This window comes from Schistocerca cancellata, chromosome 5 (assembly GCF_023864275.1).
Source record: "Schistocerca cancellata isolate TAMUIC-IGC-003103 chromosome 5, iqSchCanc2.1, whole genome shotgun sequence".
Classification (NCBI taxonomy): Eukaryota; Metazoa; Arthropoda; class Insecta; order Orthoptera; family Acrididae; genus Schistocerca; species Schistocerca cancellata.
In genome coordinates, this window is record NC_064630.1 from 784102050 (window position 1) to 784121784 (window position 19735).

The following is a 19735-nucleotide window of genomic DNA, read 5'->3' on the forward strand; positions in this document are numbered from 1 at the left end:
CCATGGGTACCAGCAATACATAGAAAGGCTATGCAAGGGAAATGAATTTGAAGAAAATATTATAGAAAGGGAAGAGGTAGTGAAAAAAGATGAGATTGGCGATAATGATGCTACAAGAATAATTTAACATGGCACTGAAAGGCCATAGTTAAAATGAGGCTCCTGAAGTAGACGACATTCCGCCATTATTATGGAGAGCCTCAGGAGAACAAACAGGCAAAACTATATTTCGCCTGGTATGCAAATTATATGAGATGGGAAAAATACCTTCAGATGTCAAGAAGACTGTTACATTGCAATTCCAAAGAAGGCGTGTGCTGACAAGTGTGAATATTGCAAAACCACAAGCCATGGTTGCAAGATAATGGACATGAATTGTTTAGAGAATGGTAGAAAAACTGGTAGAGGCTGACCTCGTAGAAGACCTGGTTGGGTTCTTAAAAAATGTCAGAACATGTGAGCCCATACTGACCCTTCAATCTATCTTATATTGAAGACAGGCAAACTTAAATTTATGACATTTGTAGATTTATAGAAGGCTTTTGACAATGTTAACTGAAATTCTGAAGGTGGTGGGGATAAAATACAGAAAAGAAAGGTTATCTACCACTTGTTCAAATACTAAACTTCAGTTATGAGAGTCGAAAGACATGAATGGAAATCAGTAGTTGAGATGGGAGTGAGACAGACAGGGTTGTAGCTTGTGTCCGATGTTATTCAGTGTGTACACCAAGAAGGCTGTGAAGGAAACTAAAAAGAAATTTGGGATGGGAATTACAGTTAAGGAAGAAGAAATTAAAAAAATTGATGTTTGTAATTCTATCATAGAGGACATAGGACTCGAAATAACAGTTGAACAGAATGGGTAGTTTCTTGAAAACAGGTTATACAATGAACATAAACAAATGTAAAACAAGGGTGACAGATTGCAGTTGCATTGGAATGATCACATAGAAAATGTTGTGGGGATAGCAAACTAAAGACTGTGATTTATGGGCAGAACACTTGTAAAATTCTAATGGTCTACTAAAGAGACTGCTTACACTATGCTTGTCTGCCCTCTTCTGGAGTATTGCTATGCAGTGTGGGATGCCCTTCAGGTAGGATTGATGTATGGCATCAAAGTCCAAAGAAGGACAGCTCATTTTGTATTATTGCAAAGTAGGAGAGAGAGTGCCATGGCTATAATATATGAATTGTGGTGGCAATCATTGAAACAAAGGTGTTTTTCATTGAGGCAGGATCTTCTCATCAAATTTCTATCACCAACTTTCTCCTCAGTGAGTGGAAATATTTCATCGATGCTCACATACATACAGAGGAATGATCATCATAATAAAACAAGAAAAATCAGAGCTCGCACAGAAAGATGTAAGAGTTTGTTTTTCTTGTGCACTCTTTGAGAGTTGAACGGTAGAGAAATAGCTTGAAGGTGTTTTGATAAATCCTGTGCCAGGCACTTAATTGCGGAGTAATCATGTACATGTACAAGAACACTGTTGTAATTAGATTAGGAAGTGACACAGTAATAGTAGTAGCTTAGTTTTGTTACTTGGGATGCAAAATAAGCAACAGTGGTTGTAGTAAGGAGTATAAAAAATGCAGACTGGTAGTAATAAGAAAACCAGTGCTGAAGAATAAAAATTTTTAACATTGGATATAAATTTAGATGATAGGAAGCCTTTCCTGAACATATTTGTGTGAAGTGTAGTCTTGTACAAAAGTGAAACATGGACGATAAGCAAAATAGAACCTTTTGAAATCTGGTACAAGAAGAGAATGAAGAAGACTAGATGCATAGATTAAGTGATGAAGAGGTACTGACTCTAATTCAGGAAAAAAGAAATTTGTGGCAAACTCGACTATAAGAAGGGATTGGTGGATAGGACGTATCCTAAAGCATTAAGTAATCATCAGTTTGGGTATGGAAGGAAGTGTGGAGGCTAAAATTGTGGAGAGACCAAAGGATGAATACAGTACCTAGGTTCAAAATTGATGCAGTAGATTGTAGAGCTTAAGAGTCTTGCATAGTGTAGACTAAGTTCGAGAGCTACATCATATCAGTCTTTCAACTGAAGATGACAACCATCACCATCTTTTTGCACTTTCTTCCCAATGACATGGGACATAGTAAGCTTCTCAACAGGTGAAGTGTCTCACTGGCTCAGTTTCAGTTTAAGACAGCACCTCAGACGTGTTGTTTAGGTTGATGGATGTGATACCCTTAGTTTTCCATGGTGCCTGCTTCTTTGTACAGTGCCCCTCGACATGTCACTGACAGTCAAGGGCTGATAGATACTGTACTTCTGGGTGAGGAGACGATATCCACAGGATCCGCCAAATACAACCATTCAAAGCTGCTTCCAGGAGCTACAGTTGGAGATTTTTCCAGCTGCTTATGAACAGCAACTAACAAATCCCATTCCCAAGGGCACATCCACAATGAGACTGTATTTTTATTTGTGCAGTGTTTGTCTTAATTTCAGAATTTCTCATGCATTAAAAGGACTGCAAATTCCTTTTAAGATTTGAAGCTACAAGACCCAAGAAAGATATTTGTGTGAATAACAGGAGAAAACCTCAGATAAAATTGATGGATTTATTTAGTATAACTGCCTTGAACTTTTGAAAGATAATGCTCACTAATAGACATGTAACAATTTCAGAAACAGTGGTCATGTACGACAAATGTTAAAAATATCACTACAGTTGGATTATATATGGCAGCAATAATATATGCAAAACACAATATTACACTGCAACACAGTTCATTTCATAAGAGCTAAGTTCATGTTATGATCATAAAAATTTCAAACAATGACTTAGAAGAAACAGGTCAGTGAGTAGAACATAGTGAAATCATTGCATTAATCACATTCATAGCCACACTGTGATAAGCGCAATAATTTTTTGAAAAGAGATTGCTTCCAATGTTTGCAGGATACACAACTGTAGTTCACAGCTTACTACAAGGTGTGTTATGTGTAATGCTTACAAGCCTCTGAAAAGTCTCAGAAATATGCTTTCTAATCATGTAAAGATACACTTAATTAGGGAGGAAAAGACTGATAAAGGATACTGCTTCCAAATTGTCTAAGGACCTGAAATGCTATTAACACTGAAGATATACTATAAATTTTGAGCAATTCTCCCAAACATTCAGAAATAAGTGACAGATAATGTAGAAATGATGCAAATAGTTAAAAGTAAGTCAGTAGAATTTCATATAGGACCTATCCAACACACTCAATCACTCACAAAAGAAAATATGAAATTGGCTTATATATATAAGTAAACATGAAAAATACACGGATTTTTCACTTAGCTCAATTTGTGAAACTTTCTACACTAACACGCCAAACGTGAACAATCAAGATAGCAAAAATCTTGGAATATTGAAAAAGCATTGGGTTGGTTAACAATACAATTCTCGTTATGTGACCTTCTCAAATTCTGTTGTTTCATACCATGTAAGTGAGAAGTGGAACCAATTGTATTAATTTGCATTGATTCCATAGCACAGTAATTTCTATAGCAGTGCCCCATGGTCTGCATCCAAAGCCTTTGCAACAAAAGATACCCACTCACTGCGACATTGGTGAAATGGCAACCCACCAATAATTCAGGCAAAAAGGAGTTAATTGGGTCAACAACTTATGAGCTACTACTTAATAAATGAATGAACAACAGGCCAATTAAGTACAATTACTGAAGTAAGCAGTAGTTTTATTGTACATGGTAACCTCGTAGACATTGAAAATTTGTTATAATGATATTGACCTTTAGTTGGAACCTCGTCCACTTTCCCTTTCTTCTGAAGAGAGCACATCACTTGGATCAGCCTAGGAAACGCTTAACACTGTTCCCAAGAGAATGTGTTGGGTAAGTAACTGAGTACATCCCTAATGCAGGCTGCACAACTTTTTTTCCAAGTTTGTATCTGACATTCCCATCTAATCTTGTTATGGGAGATGTATACATGATTGTATGACACGAATTCTTACTCCTCGTGTCTACAGTTGGCAATAAGTGGTCTGTGTTTTTTGAACATGAAAAGGGGAATATTAATTACTTTTTCCCTACATGCTTTACTTGTTGTGAGCTATCAAGACTTACTGTCCATGGCCTTTTGTGATAAAACATTTTGTTTCAATGTTTTCGCAGATTGCAACTCTTGCACAAGGAAAGTCGTGGGACCCAAATACATCTTCTGCTCAGAAGCAAGCATCACCAACAAAATATAGTAATTCGTATGAGTCTGGAGACTGTGGTGGCAGTTACCAAAACATGACAGCTGCATCAGTGTATGACCAAAAGGAAGCATTTTTTTCTCGTATTCAGAATGAAAATGCGCAAAGGCCAGAGTGAGTAAATTTTACAGCTGTTTATTATATGTGCACTTAGTTTCAAAAACTGCTTTGAATCTGCCAAAATTATATTTTTTCATATTGCATTCATAATGCCCAGTTTCTGTGTACATGCATACACACACATGCACTAATTAATGCATATGCACGTGTACATGCAAACAAACATAGATCTATTTTTATCCTCTTCTCCCAAGCTTCAACATAAACTGTTGATTTTGAAATTTTTAGAATCCTGTCATCATTATTACTGTCTAAACTCTTACAAATTCTATTTTCTTTATTTTCTCTATTAAGTTTTACAAATTTGTATACAGAGTATTATCTATAGTTTATGAATATACATCCATATCTTATGGCTTTTATAAATTAATTCACTTGTCCTTTATTCTAGTTCCATATATCAAGTGTACATGTTCTTTGCACCAATTTCTGTTGTCCTTACCCCTTGTCTCGGTAGTTTGTACCAAATGTGTTTAAAAAACCTACATGCTGTCATGGGAAACAATGTTGCTAAGTGTCAACTTTTTAAAATGTTCATTGCCTGTACAGTATAGTAATGATTGTTTTGTAAATCCAGAAGTTTTTGTGTGGTCATAATAATAATTACAAGAAAGTGTAAATCAGAGAACTAACCAGCATTTTCACAGGTGGTAATTACTCATAAAACTACTGTTGAACAAAAGATATTACTAGACAATTGGCAATTTCTACTCCTTGTCTTAACTCACTGACACTTCTAAAAGAGAAAAGCGAAGAGACGTGCACTACAGTGAAGCTGACATTAGAGACATTCAAACTTCTCCCAGAAATAACGTATGCAACAGAAGAGAAATGGTTGTGTGCCAGAAGTGAAATGTGTTTGGAATAAAAGGGGAGGACAATAATGATGGGGAACTTTCATTAGCTGACTACATCAATATGGAAAACATTAAATATGGTGTTGATTATGTTTGTATAATGCGAAATGAAATTAAGCAGACTGAGAGAAGTCTGTGTATCCAGTATGATGGAATAGAAGAAAGGTTGAAAAAATCATTTAGTGTGTGTGAAGTGACATTTTGGATTTTTGTGTGATGAAATAAAGCGAAAAGCATTTTATTTTCTCCTTCCTCAAGTTGTCCCTGCCATATGCCACAACACTGTCAGTCATCAGCAGAGCAGCATTTTTCAGCAATTATTCTGCTGATGATGGAGAAAATACAGTCCTGCCAAACAGCACCGAGTGTGTGCAAGAGGAACTGATGGAAATGTGTGTATAAAAAAGAAACTAATTGTTACTGTGAAATTTTCATGTTACATTGCCTGTACCACTTTAAGGAAATACCAGGCTGTAAAAAAATAAAAGGAACACTAAATATCTTCCAGGCTGCTATATAAAGACAAGACATGGTTTAATGCTGTTCGTAAAAATCTAAAGGTTTTGGTTGATTTTTTCCAATGTTTACACAATGCTCTAATAAATGTGCAGATGGATGGAAAGAGAAAATATTGTAAGAAAATGTCCTGAAAAGTTCTTGATCTATTTACTTGAAATTTGTACATGTTACTCCAGTAAATAATCAGATGGACAAAGGCTAAATAATTTTTAACAACAATGTACTGATTCTTGGGTAAAACAGACTGTGAGAAAGAAAATGCTGCACTGTGAAAATGTCCAACTGCAATAGCGGGGCATTTAAACCATTAGACAAATTGTTTCTCCCGTAGAAAATACATATATAAAAACAGGAAAGTTGTATTTATGGCTTATGGACGTATTTGAACAGTACACATAACATGAATCTTCCAAAAATTTGTAATCCTACACGTTTGCATATTAAAACTAATCAAAATACTGTCTGTGAAGCTGCTATCCTCAAAGATCCAGCAGCAGGAGAGGTGTCTCATACCCCATATACCAATGATCCCAGCTGATTTATCCATTCATTTTAAGTGACTAAAAGGCAGTAACAGTAAACAGACTCAAGATCAGAGAGTGAGAGAAGAGGAGATGGGCAGAAAAGGGGAGGAAACCGATATAGGGTACGGATCTTTCATCGAGCGAATGGTTGTATATGATTAAGTATGGAGCTAATGCATCAGCATACTCGGAAAGCAACCTAATTGGTATACAGTCTGGACCAGAAGACTTGCTTTTATTAAGTGATTTGAGTTGCTTCACTACTCCGAGGATATTTACTTCTATGTTACTCATGTGGGCAGCTATTTTCAATTCGAATTCTGGAATATTTGCTTTGTCTTCTTTTTTTGTGAAGGTTTTTCGGAAGGCGTGTTTAGTAACTCTGCTTTGGCAGCACTGTCTTCAGTAACTCTGCTTTGGCAGCACTGTCTTCGATAGTATCTCCATTGTTATCGCGCAGAGAAGGCATTGATCGTTTCTTGCCATTAACATACTTCACACGTGACCAGAATCTCTTTGCATTTTTTCTGCCACATTTCAAGACAGTTTCATTGCAGAAACTGTTACAGGCCTCTCGCATTGAACTAAGCACTAAATTTTGCGCTTCTGTCAAAGATCGCCAATCTTGGGGATTTTGTGTCTGTTTCATTTAGCATGTTTTTTTTGTTGTTTCTACATCAGTGTCCTAACCCGTTTTGTGTACCGAGGAGGATCAGCTCTGTCGTTTGTTAGTTTATTTGGTATAAATCTCTCAATTGCTGCTGATACTATTTCTTTGAATTTAAGCCACATGTGGTCTATACTTAAATTATTAATTTGGAATGAGTGGATTTTTCTCTCTCTGGAAAGCGTCAAGTCAGTTTTTATCTGCTTTTTTGAATAGGTATATTTTTGGGGGATTTGGGGATTACAATATTCAGTCTCGCTACGACAACCCTGTGTTCACTAGACCCTATATCACTTTTGATGCTCATTATTAAATCAGGATTATTTGTTGCTAAGAGGTCAAGTGTGTTTTCACAACCGTTTACTATTCGCATGGGCTCATGAACTTACTGCTCGAAATAATTTTCAGAGAATGCATTTAGCACAATTTCGGATGATATTTTATGCGTACCTCCAGAATTAAACATGTATTTTCACCAACATATCGAGGGTAAATTAAAGTCAACACCAACTATTATCGTATGAGTCGGGTACATCTTTGAAATCAAACCCAAGTTTTCTTTGAACCTTTCAGCAACTGTACCATCTGAACTGAGAGGTCAGTAAAAGGATCCAATTATTATTTTTATTCCTGGTGCCTTTCCTAAAGCCAAATTGATTGTCATGTAACAGATTTACGTACAGCTCTTGATTCTGAACTGTAGTAGTGGATAGTAAAAAGGTGTGTAGTATTAAAAATGGTGTGCATTTAAGAGGGCTGGTGTTTGTATCTGTGGGGATGGGAGTGGGGGTGAGCGAGGTGGTTTACATGCCTGTCAACTGCTCAACATCTCAACTACACATTTGAGTGGTTACCTTTACTCTTTCCATTATGTGCATGTCACCCAGGCCTTTCGAGCGTCATATAAATTATGTAGCATTCATAATTCTATATGTTAACTTTAATTTTCAGTGGCGTACCTCCAAACCAAGGTGGGCGGTATTCGGGTTTTGGATACACTATGGAGACACCTCCTCGTAGTAGCTCTCAAGAATTCTTTGATACTGCAGTTTCCTCTCTTGCAAGTGTAAGTTGATTTTTATTTTCGCTTGTTTGTCTGTATGGTTTTCATCTTCAAATGCTTTGACCAATTTTCCAGAAGTGGTTAGTTATTAGTATAACACGCAGTATTAAAGTAAATAAAAGAATGATTAGAAGACTGCGGAGAATTTCCATCTGAAACCTCTGCTTCGCACAATTCTAAATTATAGTTAGAAAATAGTGTGGAAACATTGCAACTGACGCATTTTCTGTTTTATTGAGGCTATTAGAATGTTTCCATTCTGTGTTAAAAGTTACCACTTCAGATTCTTTCTCTGCAGTAATTTGGTTTTTAGAGGTACATACAGCATTTGAAATGGTTTGATGATTCAGTATCTCACACATCTTAGAGTAATCTATTCTTTGTCATCAGAGATTTATGCATGTAGTATTTAAGATCTTTAATTGATAATTATATTGTTGTAAACAGCCGTTCATTGAATATTGGGGATATAGAGCAGCTGATTATAAACAGGTTGAAAATTAGATTTCTCCTTTTTTGTATCCAAGTAATTTCTTTTTCCCCCTTTACATTGTTGCCATGCTGTGCTGCCATAATCATGAGTGATATGAAGAAAAGGAGAAGATTCATTGGCCTGGCACAGAGATGCCATTGATAACAATAAAATTACTAACAGTGATACACCAAGTGCAATAATCCAAGTCTTGTGTCAATTTGATGTGTGTTGTAGTTTTCTTAATGTTTTTTAAAATAATCATGTTGTATATCTGTATTGTTGATATTGGGAAATTGGATTACTGTGCAATGACAGAAACCTGTGTTTTGGACTGTTGGTCACCAATGGAACTGGATGGAAAAATTGTTGAAAGTTTATTGGAGGTAATATATATGGAGACAAACTAGACCTGCAACCTGATGTGAACTGATCATCTTGATAAAAGGTTGGACATCAACATCTAAAAGTCTTCAGGTTGAACTGCATGGAAAGAAATGTGCAGCAACTTGGGTTGCTAAAAATGAAAAGTGATCTTTCTTACAGACATCTCACAAGCCAACATACTTCTTTTGATGTTGGTAAAGCTGCAGTTGATATAACATCTGTCCTTTACACAAAATTTGTGATGTTCTTTGACTTAGTGTTAAGTGAAATTGCTTGTATAAAATAAGACACAGTGCATTGGTCTAAAAGGTGGACATTGTGGAGATGCAGAATACTGGGTGTGCAGAAAAATAAGATACTGGCAGTGTTCCACCAATAAAATAACAACCATCAGTAAATGCCTAAAATATGACACCAAGCAGAGAGAATAAGTTGAAAGTGTTAAATTCTGGGGATTACAGCCTGACAATAAATTCAACTGGGAGGAGCATAGTACAGAAATGGTAAAGCATCTTTATTTGCAATGCAGATCTTGTCAGATGTAGGTGATACGAAAAAAAAAGCTAGCGCAATTCTCTTACTTTCATGCCTTAATGTCGTAGGGGATCAAGTTCTGGGGTAACTCATGAAGCCAAGCTAAAATTTAAGTCAAAAAACTTGTACTATTAATTAATTATGGTGCGAACTCGAGTGTCTTGCAGAGGCCCGTTTAAGAAATTGGATATTCTAACTCCTGCTTCCCAGTGCATTTATTCCTTAATGAAATTTGTCATACATAATACTGTTTTCAAACCAACACCTCACTATGAAGTCAGTACTATAGAAATATGTATTGTAACATTGTAATGTTGCTCACGTCCGTAGGTTTAACCTTAAAATAGCCTACATGTGCCTCCTGGGTGGTGCTAATTGACCAACAGTGATTACAGGCAGCCAGACTATCCATAGGATCTCCTGGCAATGACATATCAACTAAATAGCAGAAACAGTTTTTTTCATAGCCCATTAACAAGAAACATTGGACCAACTATCAGACGCCTTTAACTGTCAAAAGCATTAGCAGGGCAAAGTGTGACTACTGTCAAAATTTTTGCTGGACAACAATATCGATGTCATCACCATTCAGGAAACTCGTGTTTCCAGTGAAGAAATATTCTGAAGCTGAGGTCGAATTCCTGTATATTCTGCACTTGGTGTAACTTACCATGAGGTGTATGGAATTGCTACATAGGTCCATAACAACATAAGCGAAGCTTCACTGATTTCTGTAAGTGTGGAGACAGATATACATACAGTTGTAATTCAATTGCATGGTATTACTATTACAAATGTTTACAAACCACCCAAAACAACATGGTCAGATTTTTTTCCCCCCCCCTACCCCCCCCCCCCCCCCCCCCCCCCCTACCTCTTACACCAGCAGAACATCCTGCAATTTACATAAGAGACTTCAATATTCACCACGAACTTTGGAAGTACTCTCAAAATGATGAAAATGGGAGCATGCTTGCAGAATGGGTTGAAGAGAATAATCTTCATCTAGTGTTTGATGCCAAAGATCAAAGCACTTACAGGTCAGCTGCTTGGGACAATGATTCAAATCCTGACTTATGCTGTGTTAGCTTCAACGAAAGTGGCTTTCCCATCAACACCACAAGGAAAGTGATAGATGACTTTCCTCACAGCCAACACAGACCTGTAATAATATAAATTGGCTGTGCAGTTCCTGTCATACGATAAACTCTGCATGCTTGATGGAATTTCCAGAAAGCTGACTGGATGAAGTTTTCAATGGAACTGGATAAGACCATTCACTGGATACCTCCATCATATAACTATCAACGCTTCATTGGTGCAGTAACATCAACAGCTAAAAAGTAGTTTCAGACATTGACTCTGGACTGAATGACCTCAGACCTCTTCAGGTGCCTGGATTCGATGGTATCCATCCAGAATTCCTGATCCATATGGGAGGAAAAGCTAAGAAATAGCTGGCAGAATTCTTCACTGACATCCTGCTGACTGGTCAACTTCCATTGGAGTTTAAAAAGGTGAAGATAATATCTGTTCTGAAACCTGGCAAACCCAGCAACATGGTAGAAAGCTATCGCCCCATTGCCCTACTTAGCTGCTGCTACAAGCTTTTAGAAAGGCTAGTATATAACAAAATAAATAGCGCTATCCTAGAGAATGTTCCAGTTGATCGGGCAGGCTTCAGACCAGGGCATAGCTGATGCGGCCAAGTAATGTCTCCCACATCCTTCGTAGAGTCACGATACCAAATGAAGCAGAAAACATCTGTGGCGTTTGTTGATCTAACTACCGCCTTTGACACTATGTGGAGGGAAGGCCTTATCTACAAATTTCTCCGCATCATACGCTGCAGAACAGTGGCTCGACTGATTAACAACATGCTAAGCAATCGAAAGTTCCAGGTAATCACTGGAAGCAACATAAGTTAGGAGAGGAAGCTGAACAACGGATTGTGTCGAGGATCAGTTATCTCACCATTACTGTTCAACCTATATCTATCTGATCTACCTAACACTTCATCCAGAAAATAGTGCTGTGCTGATGACCTGGCTCTAACCATAAAACACCAGGAAATGAAGACAACAGAAGACGACCTGTCTGCATTAGATAATTACTTCAAAATCTAGAGACTCCAACCCAGTGTGAGTAAAACAGAAGTGTGTTGCTTCCATCTAAATAATCGGTTGGCAAACGTAAAACTGGAAGTAAGTGTCGGAGGCAGAATTATTCTTCATAATTGGAACCCAAAATATCTTGGTGTTATCTTGGATCGTACACTATGCTTCAAACACCACCTTCTTAACTTATCTCAAAAGTTGAGGACTCAAAACAACATCCTCCATAAGCTAAGCGGAACTACCTGGGGATCTTCAGCAACCACCATGTGTTCTTCAACTCTGGGCTTGGTGCACTCAAGTGCTGAGTATTGTGCACCTGTGTGGACGAACGGTTATCATACAAGGCTTGTTGATACCCAGCTGAATACGACAATGTGCATAATATCTGGTGCAATCAGATCTACTCCAGTTTATTGACTTCCACTGTTAACCGGTATAATGCCTCCTGATCTACACAGATGTACTGCCCTTATGAGAGAATTCCACAAGATCTCCAGGAATTCTAACCTACCCGTGCATAGCAACCTGCCACTTTTAAATCGTAAGAGACCGAAATCACGCCATCCAACTCTGTGCGATGCTGCTGACATGGTTGTTAAGGATTTCAAACCTCTTGAAGAATGGAAAGGTCAGTGGGAAGCAGTGACAGATGTGCATCTGCATAACATCTTCTCAGATGCTAAACTTTCAAGTGGATTCGACCTACCACGCAAGACCTGGAATACTCTCAACAGAATCCGTACCGGCCATGGCCGATGCAGGGATGCTCTGTTTAAGTGGAAGAAGCTGCCTGATCCAGCCTGTGACTGCGGGGCTCCATACCAGACTGTTCACCACATTGTCAGTGAATGCAGGATTCAAGCCTAGCACGGCACCAAAAAGGACTTCCTGCTAGCAATTCCAGATGCAGTGCACTGCATTGAAGGACTGGATATTCAGTTGTAAAGACAAACTTAAGTTTCTTGTGTGTCAATATGTACATATGTATGTGTAATTTAATTTCATAATATGTCTGTATTAGCCATACAGTAAATAAATGTATTGTATGTTCTTCAAACACTTGAAAGTCCAGGATTAACAATAGTATAGAAAGATGTCTACTCACGACATAGACAAGGCGTTAAGTCACAGACAGCCACAGTGAAAAAGAATACTAGAAATATTAAAGCTTGGTTGGGCTTTAGTACCTGGAGGGAGCAAGCATGCTTGAGAGCTCCTACTTCTGAGGAAGGAATTTGTCTAAAAGCTTAAATATCTATGGTATTCTTTTTCATGTTGCCTGTCTGCAACTCAACACCAACAGTACCAATATGTTCTTTCCTTATTGTTGTTAATATCTTATTTTTATATGACATGTTCTAATCCTTAAGGATAGAGCAAAAAGCATATCTAATCTAATCTTTAATTCAGATTAATAAGCATCCAGTAAATTGTAATGTCATTTTTTCCTTGACTAAATTTCATTGGTCATGGATTTCAGACACTGATTTTAATAATATGCTTATTATTGACATGTTGATTTACTGTTACTATGTAGACTAGTGAAGCAGTACTAAATAGGAAAATATTTCACATGTACATATTTGGCAGGCTGTTTCCAGAATCTATATTTAAAAAAAAAATAAAAATGCAATGCAATTGTCACTAAATTTCAAACTTTTTAAAATTATTACTATTATTATTACTACTATTATTGTTGTTGCTGTTATTTATAGCATTCTTCGAAGGCTTGGCTCCATTATCAGGTTCTAGTGTTCAGTTCAGATGCATCGCTCCTGGGACACCAACACTGTTAAATATCTAGAATGTTTTATCAATTTGATTGTAGAATGCCTTTGGTAGATTAATAAGAAGAAATGTTTTTCAACTAATGTGATATACTTCTAATAATGTGCATCTTCATTGCCTTTCTCTCCTTAAGTGCAGTGCTGTACAGTACAAAGTGAAGACATGCAGGGTTGCAGATGTGCCACATCAGTTCCAAAACATTTCTAATTCACCTAAAGTATCCTCCAATCAAAGTGATGAACTTGAAATATTCTAGATAGTGTGGCAATGTTAGTGTCCCGAGAGTAATGCATCTTAACTAAACACCAGACCTGCCTTCTGATCATAATGCAAAGTCTCCAAAATTATCCATAAATTTAAAAAATTTAAATTTAGTGACCAATTATATTGTGTTTTTTTTTCCGAACATTATGGTTGTTTATTAGGCAGGGTCCTATTAGAGGTGGTATGAACATGCCTTCCTTTGGACCTTTACCAAACTTACGCTGTGTAATTAGGCATTTTTATCATTGTACAAATCATTACCACAGTTGAAAGAAATAATAAATGACAGAAGTTCTAGGACTGACCTTTAGATTTGTAGGCTGGCATGAACCAGTGAATCATTCTTAGAATTGATTGGTGTACAGAGTCATTTTTTTTTCTCTTTTCCCTCCTCAGCTATCCCTTTCTCTAAACATTTATGTTTTTTAATTCTTAATAAAATGAATTAAGAACTGCATGAAATAAATATTATTTCTGCTAAAGCTGCAGTTTTTTGATGTGTTAGTAGTGAACTGGTCAATGAAGGCATCAAACAGCTACTGAAAGTGAACACTTTAATAACTTTATTTATAAAATGTAACAGTATTATGAAAAGGATAGTTGCTACACACCATAGAGCATAGATGCTGAATCACATAGGCACAGCAAAAGGACTATCATAAAATGAGCTTCCGGCCAACAAGGCCTTTGTTGAAAGTAGAACATACACACACACACACACACACACACACACACACACACACACACAGTCTCTGGCAGCTGAAGCCAGACCAGTCTCTTGGCTGAAAGCTCATTTTGCGACAGTCCTTTGGCTGTGCCTATATGCAACTTCTCAGCTCTGCTATATGGTGGATAGCAACTATCCTTTTCGTAATATTGTTAAGTCCATCCTGGATTTTCCATTGCTTTATTTATAATATGAGCTCTTAATAACTGACATACACAGAACTTTGGATTGCTGTATGTCCTTTTTGTGGTGCTTGGTTATATTCAATGAGAGTAATGTTCTTGACAAAAAGGAATTGTCTCGGATGCTGATACAATCAATAAATCACTGATGTGTTATTTTGTCCAAAACATACATTTTGAGACTTTGACTGTATACAAAATGCAGGTTAATTCTTGCAAAGTAGAAAACAACCACCAGTCTCTATTGATAATGCTATTTATTTACACAAATAGCATCATTTTTCCAAATAAATAGTGTTGTCAATGGTGGGTGGTTGCTGTCTTCTTGTTTGCAAGAATCAAACTGTAAACAACTGACATGATCCTTGGCAGCATTGTTCTTTCTCATTGAAATTGTGGTCTTTCTGGTTTTTCACTTCTCGTTTCTTCCTTCCTTTTGTTGGTTCCTTTCTTTGCTCTTCTCCACCTCACTGTCTTCCTTACTCTTTCCCTTGACTTCTCCTTGCCTTCTCATTGCCTTTTTCTCCTTGCCTTCTCATTGCCTTTTTCTCCTTGCCTTCTCATTGCCTTTTTCTCCTTGCCTTCTCATTGCCTTCTTCTCCTTGCCTTCTCATTGCCTTCTTCTCCTTGCCTTCTCATTGCCTTCTTCTCCTTGCCTTCTCTGGTCTCCGCCTTGGCGTTTCAGACAGTCTGTCCTCTTTCTCCCTCTCTCTCTTCTTTTTCCTCTTCTTCCTTCCTCCCTGTGCGTGCCTGAAGGCCGACCCACGCGTTCGCACGCGTAGCCGGTGACGGGGTAACGCGTAAGTCCCCGCCCTGGGTAGACATGTAAGGCACGCGCGTACCCCCTGGTAAAGGCCAGGCCCGGGGAGGGGTGATTGCCTGAGCTGATACCTTCTGACCATGCCGATTGGTCCCTCCGTCTGTTTCTCGGGAGGTGTGACCTGAGGTGTAAACATTCACCTAAGGCGGGAGTGCCCTCTGAGAGGGTCCCCACAAGGAAGGAGCGCGCCATCGGAGACGCTGGCAATCATGGGGGATTCCTCCGCAATGGATTCTACTCCATTGCTTTTGACTTCTGCCCAAAAACGGAAACGTGACCAGCCACCAGTGACAAAAGTACTACCGCCTGCCCCACAGTTCCTCGTCGTTTCTCGATCTGAGGAAGGAAAGGATTTTTCCTCTGTCAACCCTTTCGTTATCCAGAAGGGCGTAGATGCCATAGACGGATCTGTCAAATCTTGTACCAGGTTGCGTAACGGTACCTTATTACTAGAAACTGAGAGTGCCTTTCAGGCACAAAAACTGCTTCGGGCCACACTCCTGTACACGTTCCCTGTCCGGGTGGAGGCCCACCGAACTTTGAATTCGTCTCGTGGTGTAGTCTATACTAGCTCCCTCGACGGATTGACTGACGAGGAGATTCAATCTTTCCTCGCTGAGCAGGGCGTGACGGCTGTCCATAGGGTCATGGAAAAGGTCAACAATGACCTTGTACCGACCCGGACACTTTTCTTGACCTTCGATAGTGTTAAGCTGCCATCGCGCATCAAGGCGGGCTACGAGGTTATTTCTGTTCGCCCCTATGTCCCGACACCTACGCACTGCTACCAGTGTCAGCGTTTCAATCACACTCGACAGTCTTGTTCCAATGCGGCTAAATGTGTCACTTGTGGCAGGGATGCCCATGAGGGTGACTGTCCACCTCCGTCTCCTCGTTGTGTGAACTGTCAGGGTGACCATGCCGCATCCTCCCGCGACTGTCCTGTCTATAAGGAAGAACGCTGTATCCAAGAAATTCGGGTCAAAGAGAAAGTGTCCACCTCGGCTGCTCGCAAGCTATTGGCTAGTAGGAAGCCCGCGCTGCTCCCAGCGGGGAAATACAGTACTGTCCTCGCCTCTCCTCGGACTACCAGGGAGGTAGCAACCCAGACATGCGATCTGACCTTCAGCACCACGGTCGTCCGTTCGGCCAGTGCTAAGATCGCGCGGTCGACGTCTCCTCTTCCTCCCATCACCCCACAGACACCAGCCCCTTCATCAGCTTCTACTAAGACGAAGACCCCGAAGTCAGATGCACGGGCCTTCAAGAAGGAACCATCCCGTGCAGACTTCCTACGTTCCTCGACCTCCCAGCCTTCGACCGGTACTTCCACCAAACGTCCTTCCAAAAAGGCTCATAGGAAGCACAGTTCTCCTTCTCCGCCACGGCGCATTTCTTCTCCTGCGCCACCCAGTGGTTGCCGCCCCAGGCCGTCATCCGTTTCGCCTGGCCACACCGCTGGTAGCCGTACATCTGGCCGTTCACCGGCGGAGGAAGCTCCCCCTCCCGGCCATCCTCCCGAGATGGCCGATGAACCTGTGGACCCAATGGACGATGACTGTCCGCCTACTGATAGCGGCGGCGGTGCTCGCTCGAAGCCATGCCCTCAGCGGCCTTCGAGGTGACCCCTTTTTTCATCTTCCTTTTCTTACGATGGCACTTATTCACTGGAATATTCGCAGCATTCGCTCCAACCGAGAGGACTTGGAGTTGCTGCTCCGCTTGCACCGTCCGCTCGTCGTAGCCCTCCAGGAAACGAAGCTACGCCCATGCGATCAAATTGCCTTGGCACACTACACCTCTGTGTGTTTTGACCTACCCCCTGTGGTAGGTGTCCCAGCTCATGGAGGGGTTATGTTGCTGGTCCGGGATGATATTTACTACGATCCCATCACGTTGCACACCGGCCTACAGGCAGCTGCCATCCACATTACTCTCCCCACTTTTACGTTTTCCTTTTGTACCGTTTACACTCCATCGTCATCTGCCGTTACCAGGTCAGACATGATGCAACTTATTGCTCAGCTACCTGCACCATTTTTGTTAACTGGAGACTTCAATGCCCACCATCCCCTTTGGGGCTCTCCAGCATCCTGCCCAAGGGGCTCCTTGTTAGCAGACCTTTTCAACCAGCTCAATCTTGTCTGCCTCAATACTGGCGCCCCTACTTTTCTTTCGGACACATCTCACACCTATTCCCATTTAGACCTCTCTATATGTACTCCCCAACTTGTACGCCGGTTTGAGTGGTATGCACTTGCTGATACATATTCGAGCGACCACTTCCCGTGTGTTATCCATCTCCTGCAGCATACTCCCTCTCCGTGCTCCTCTAGTTGGACCATCTCCAAGGCAGACTGGGGGCTCTTTTCTTCCAGGGCGACCTTTCAGGATCAAACCTTCACAAGCTGCGATCGTCAGGGCGCACACCTCACGGAAGTCATTCTCGCTGCTGCTGAATATTCCATCCCTCACCCTACTTCTTCTCCACGTCGCGTACCGGTCCCCTGGTGGACCGCAGCATGTAGAGATGCTTTACGTGCTTGTCGACGTGCTTTACGCACATTTAAATGCCACCCTACAGTGGCGAATTGTATTAATTATAAACGATTACGTGCTCAGTGTCGTCGTATTATTAAAGAAAGCAAGAAAGCCAGCTGGGCTGCTTTCACAAGCACCTTCAACAGTTTTACTCCTTCTTCTGTTGTCTGGGGTAGCCTGCGCCGGCTATCTGGCACTAAGGTCCACTCCCCAGTTTCTGGCTTGAAGGTCGTGAATGACGTTCTTGTGGCCCCTGAGGCTGTCTCCAATGCCTTCGGCCGCTTTTTCGCAGAGGTTTCGAGCTCCGCTCATTACCACCGTGCCTTCCTCCCCCGCAAACAGCCAGAGGAGGCTAGGCCACCTGACTTCCGCTCCTCGAATTCTGAAAGTTATAATGCCCCATTCACCATGTGGGAACTCGAAAACGCACTTGGCCGATCACGGTTCTCCGCCCCAGGGCCTGATTCTATTCATATTCAGATGCTGAAGAACCTTTCTCCTGCGGGTAAAGGTTTTCTTCTTCGTACATACAATCGCATCTGGATTGAGGGACATGTTCCCGCATGCTGGCGCGAGTCTATTGTTGTCCCGATTCCTAAGCCGGGGAAGGACAAGCACTTGCCTTCCAGTTATCGACCTATCTCGCTTACCAGCTGTGTCTGTAAAGTGATGGAGCGAATGGTTAACTGTCGATTGGTTTGGCTGCTCGAGTCTCGACGCCTACTTACCAATGTACAATGTGGATTTCGTAGGTGCCGCTCTGCTGTTGACCATCTGGTTACCTTGTCGACCTTCATTATGAATAACTTCTTGCGGAAGCGCCCGACCGCGGCTGTGTTCTTTGATTTGGAGAAGGCTTACGACACCTGTTGGAGGGCGGGCATTCTCCGCACCATGCATACATGGGGCCTTCGCGGTCGCCTCCCTCTTTTTATTCGTTCCTTTTTAATGGATCGACAGTTCAGGGTACGTGTGGGTTCTGTCCTGTCCGACACCTTTCGCCAGGAGAATGGGGTGCCACAGGGCTCAGTTTCGAGTGTCGCTCTCTTCGCCATCGCGATCAATCCAATAATGGATTGCCTCCCAGCTGATGTATCAGGCTCCCTTTTTGTGGACGATTTTACCATCTATTGCAGCGCGCAGTGTACACGTGTCCTGGAGCGCTGTCTTCAGCGTTCTCTTGACCGTCTTTACTCCTGGAGTGTCGCCAATGGCTTCCGTTTTTCTGTCGAGAAGACGGTCTGTATTAACTTCTGGCGCTACAAAGAGTTTCTCCCACCGTCCTTACGACTCGGTCCCGTTGCTCTCCCAATCGTGGAGACAACCAAATTTTTAGGCCTTACCTTTGACAGGAAACTTAGCTGGTCTCCACATGTGTCATATTTGGCCGCCCGTTGTACCCGTTCTTTAAATGTCCTCCGTGTTCTCAGTGGTATGTCGTGGGGAGCGGATCGAACCGTCCTACTTCGTCTATATCGGTCGATCGTCCGCTCCAAGCTGGATTATGGGAGCTTCGTATACTCCTCTGCACGGCCATCCATCTTACGCCGCCTCAACTCCATACAACATCGGGGTTTAAGACTTGCGATCGGAGCATTTTATACCAGTCCCGTAGAGAGTCTTCATGCTGACGCTGGCGAATTGCCACTCACCTACCGGCGCGATATACTGCTTTGTCGGTATGCCTGTCGGCTACTGTCAATGCCCGACCATCCGTCTTATCGTTCCTTTTTTGACGACTCTCTTGACCGTCAATACGGGTTGTATGTCTCTGCCCTGCTACCCCCTGGAGTTCGCTTTCGTCGCCTCCTTCAACACCTTAATTTTTCACTCCCTGCAACCTTTCAAGTGGGCGAGAGCCACACGCCACCTTGGCTCCAGGCTCAGGTCCGCGTTCACCTTG

The 19735-nt window shown here is 41.0% G+C and overlaps 1 protein-coding gene across 3 annotated transcripts in view; it reads left to right on the forward strand.

The window, feature by feature from the left end:
* The window catches only part of LOC126187474 (ADP-ribosylation factor GTPase-activating protein 1-like), a 101110-nt gene that overhangs the window by 37223 nt on the left and 44152 nt on the right, over positions 1 to 19735 (forward strand). For all 3 annotated transcript variants that reach the window (XM_049928575.1, XM_049928574.1, XM_049928573.1), the window contains exons 4-5: positions 4165 to 4364; positions 7889 to 8003. In XM_049928575.1, coding sequence (XP_049784532.1) covers positions 4165 to 4364; positions 7889 to 8003 — 315 coding nt within the window. The remainder of the gene's footprint in view (positions 1 to 4164; positions 4365 to 7888; positions 8004 to 19735) is intronic.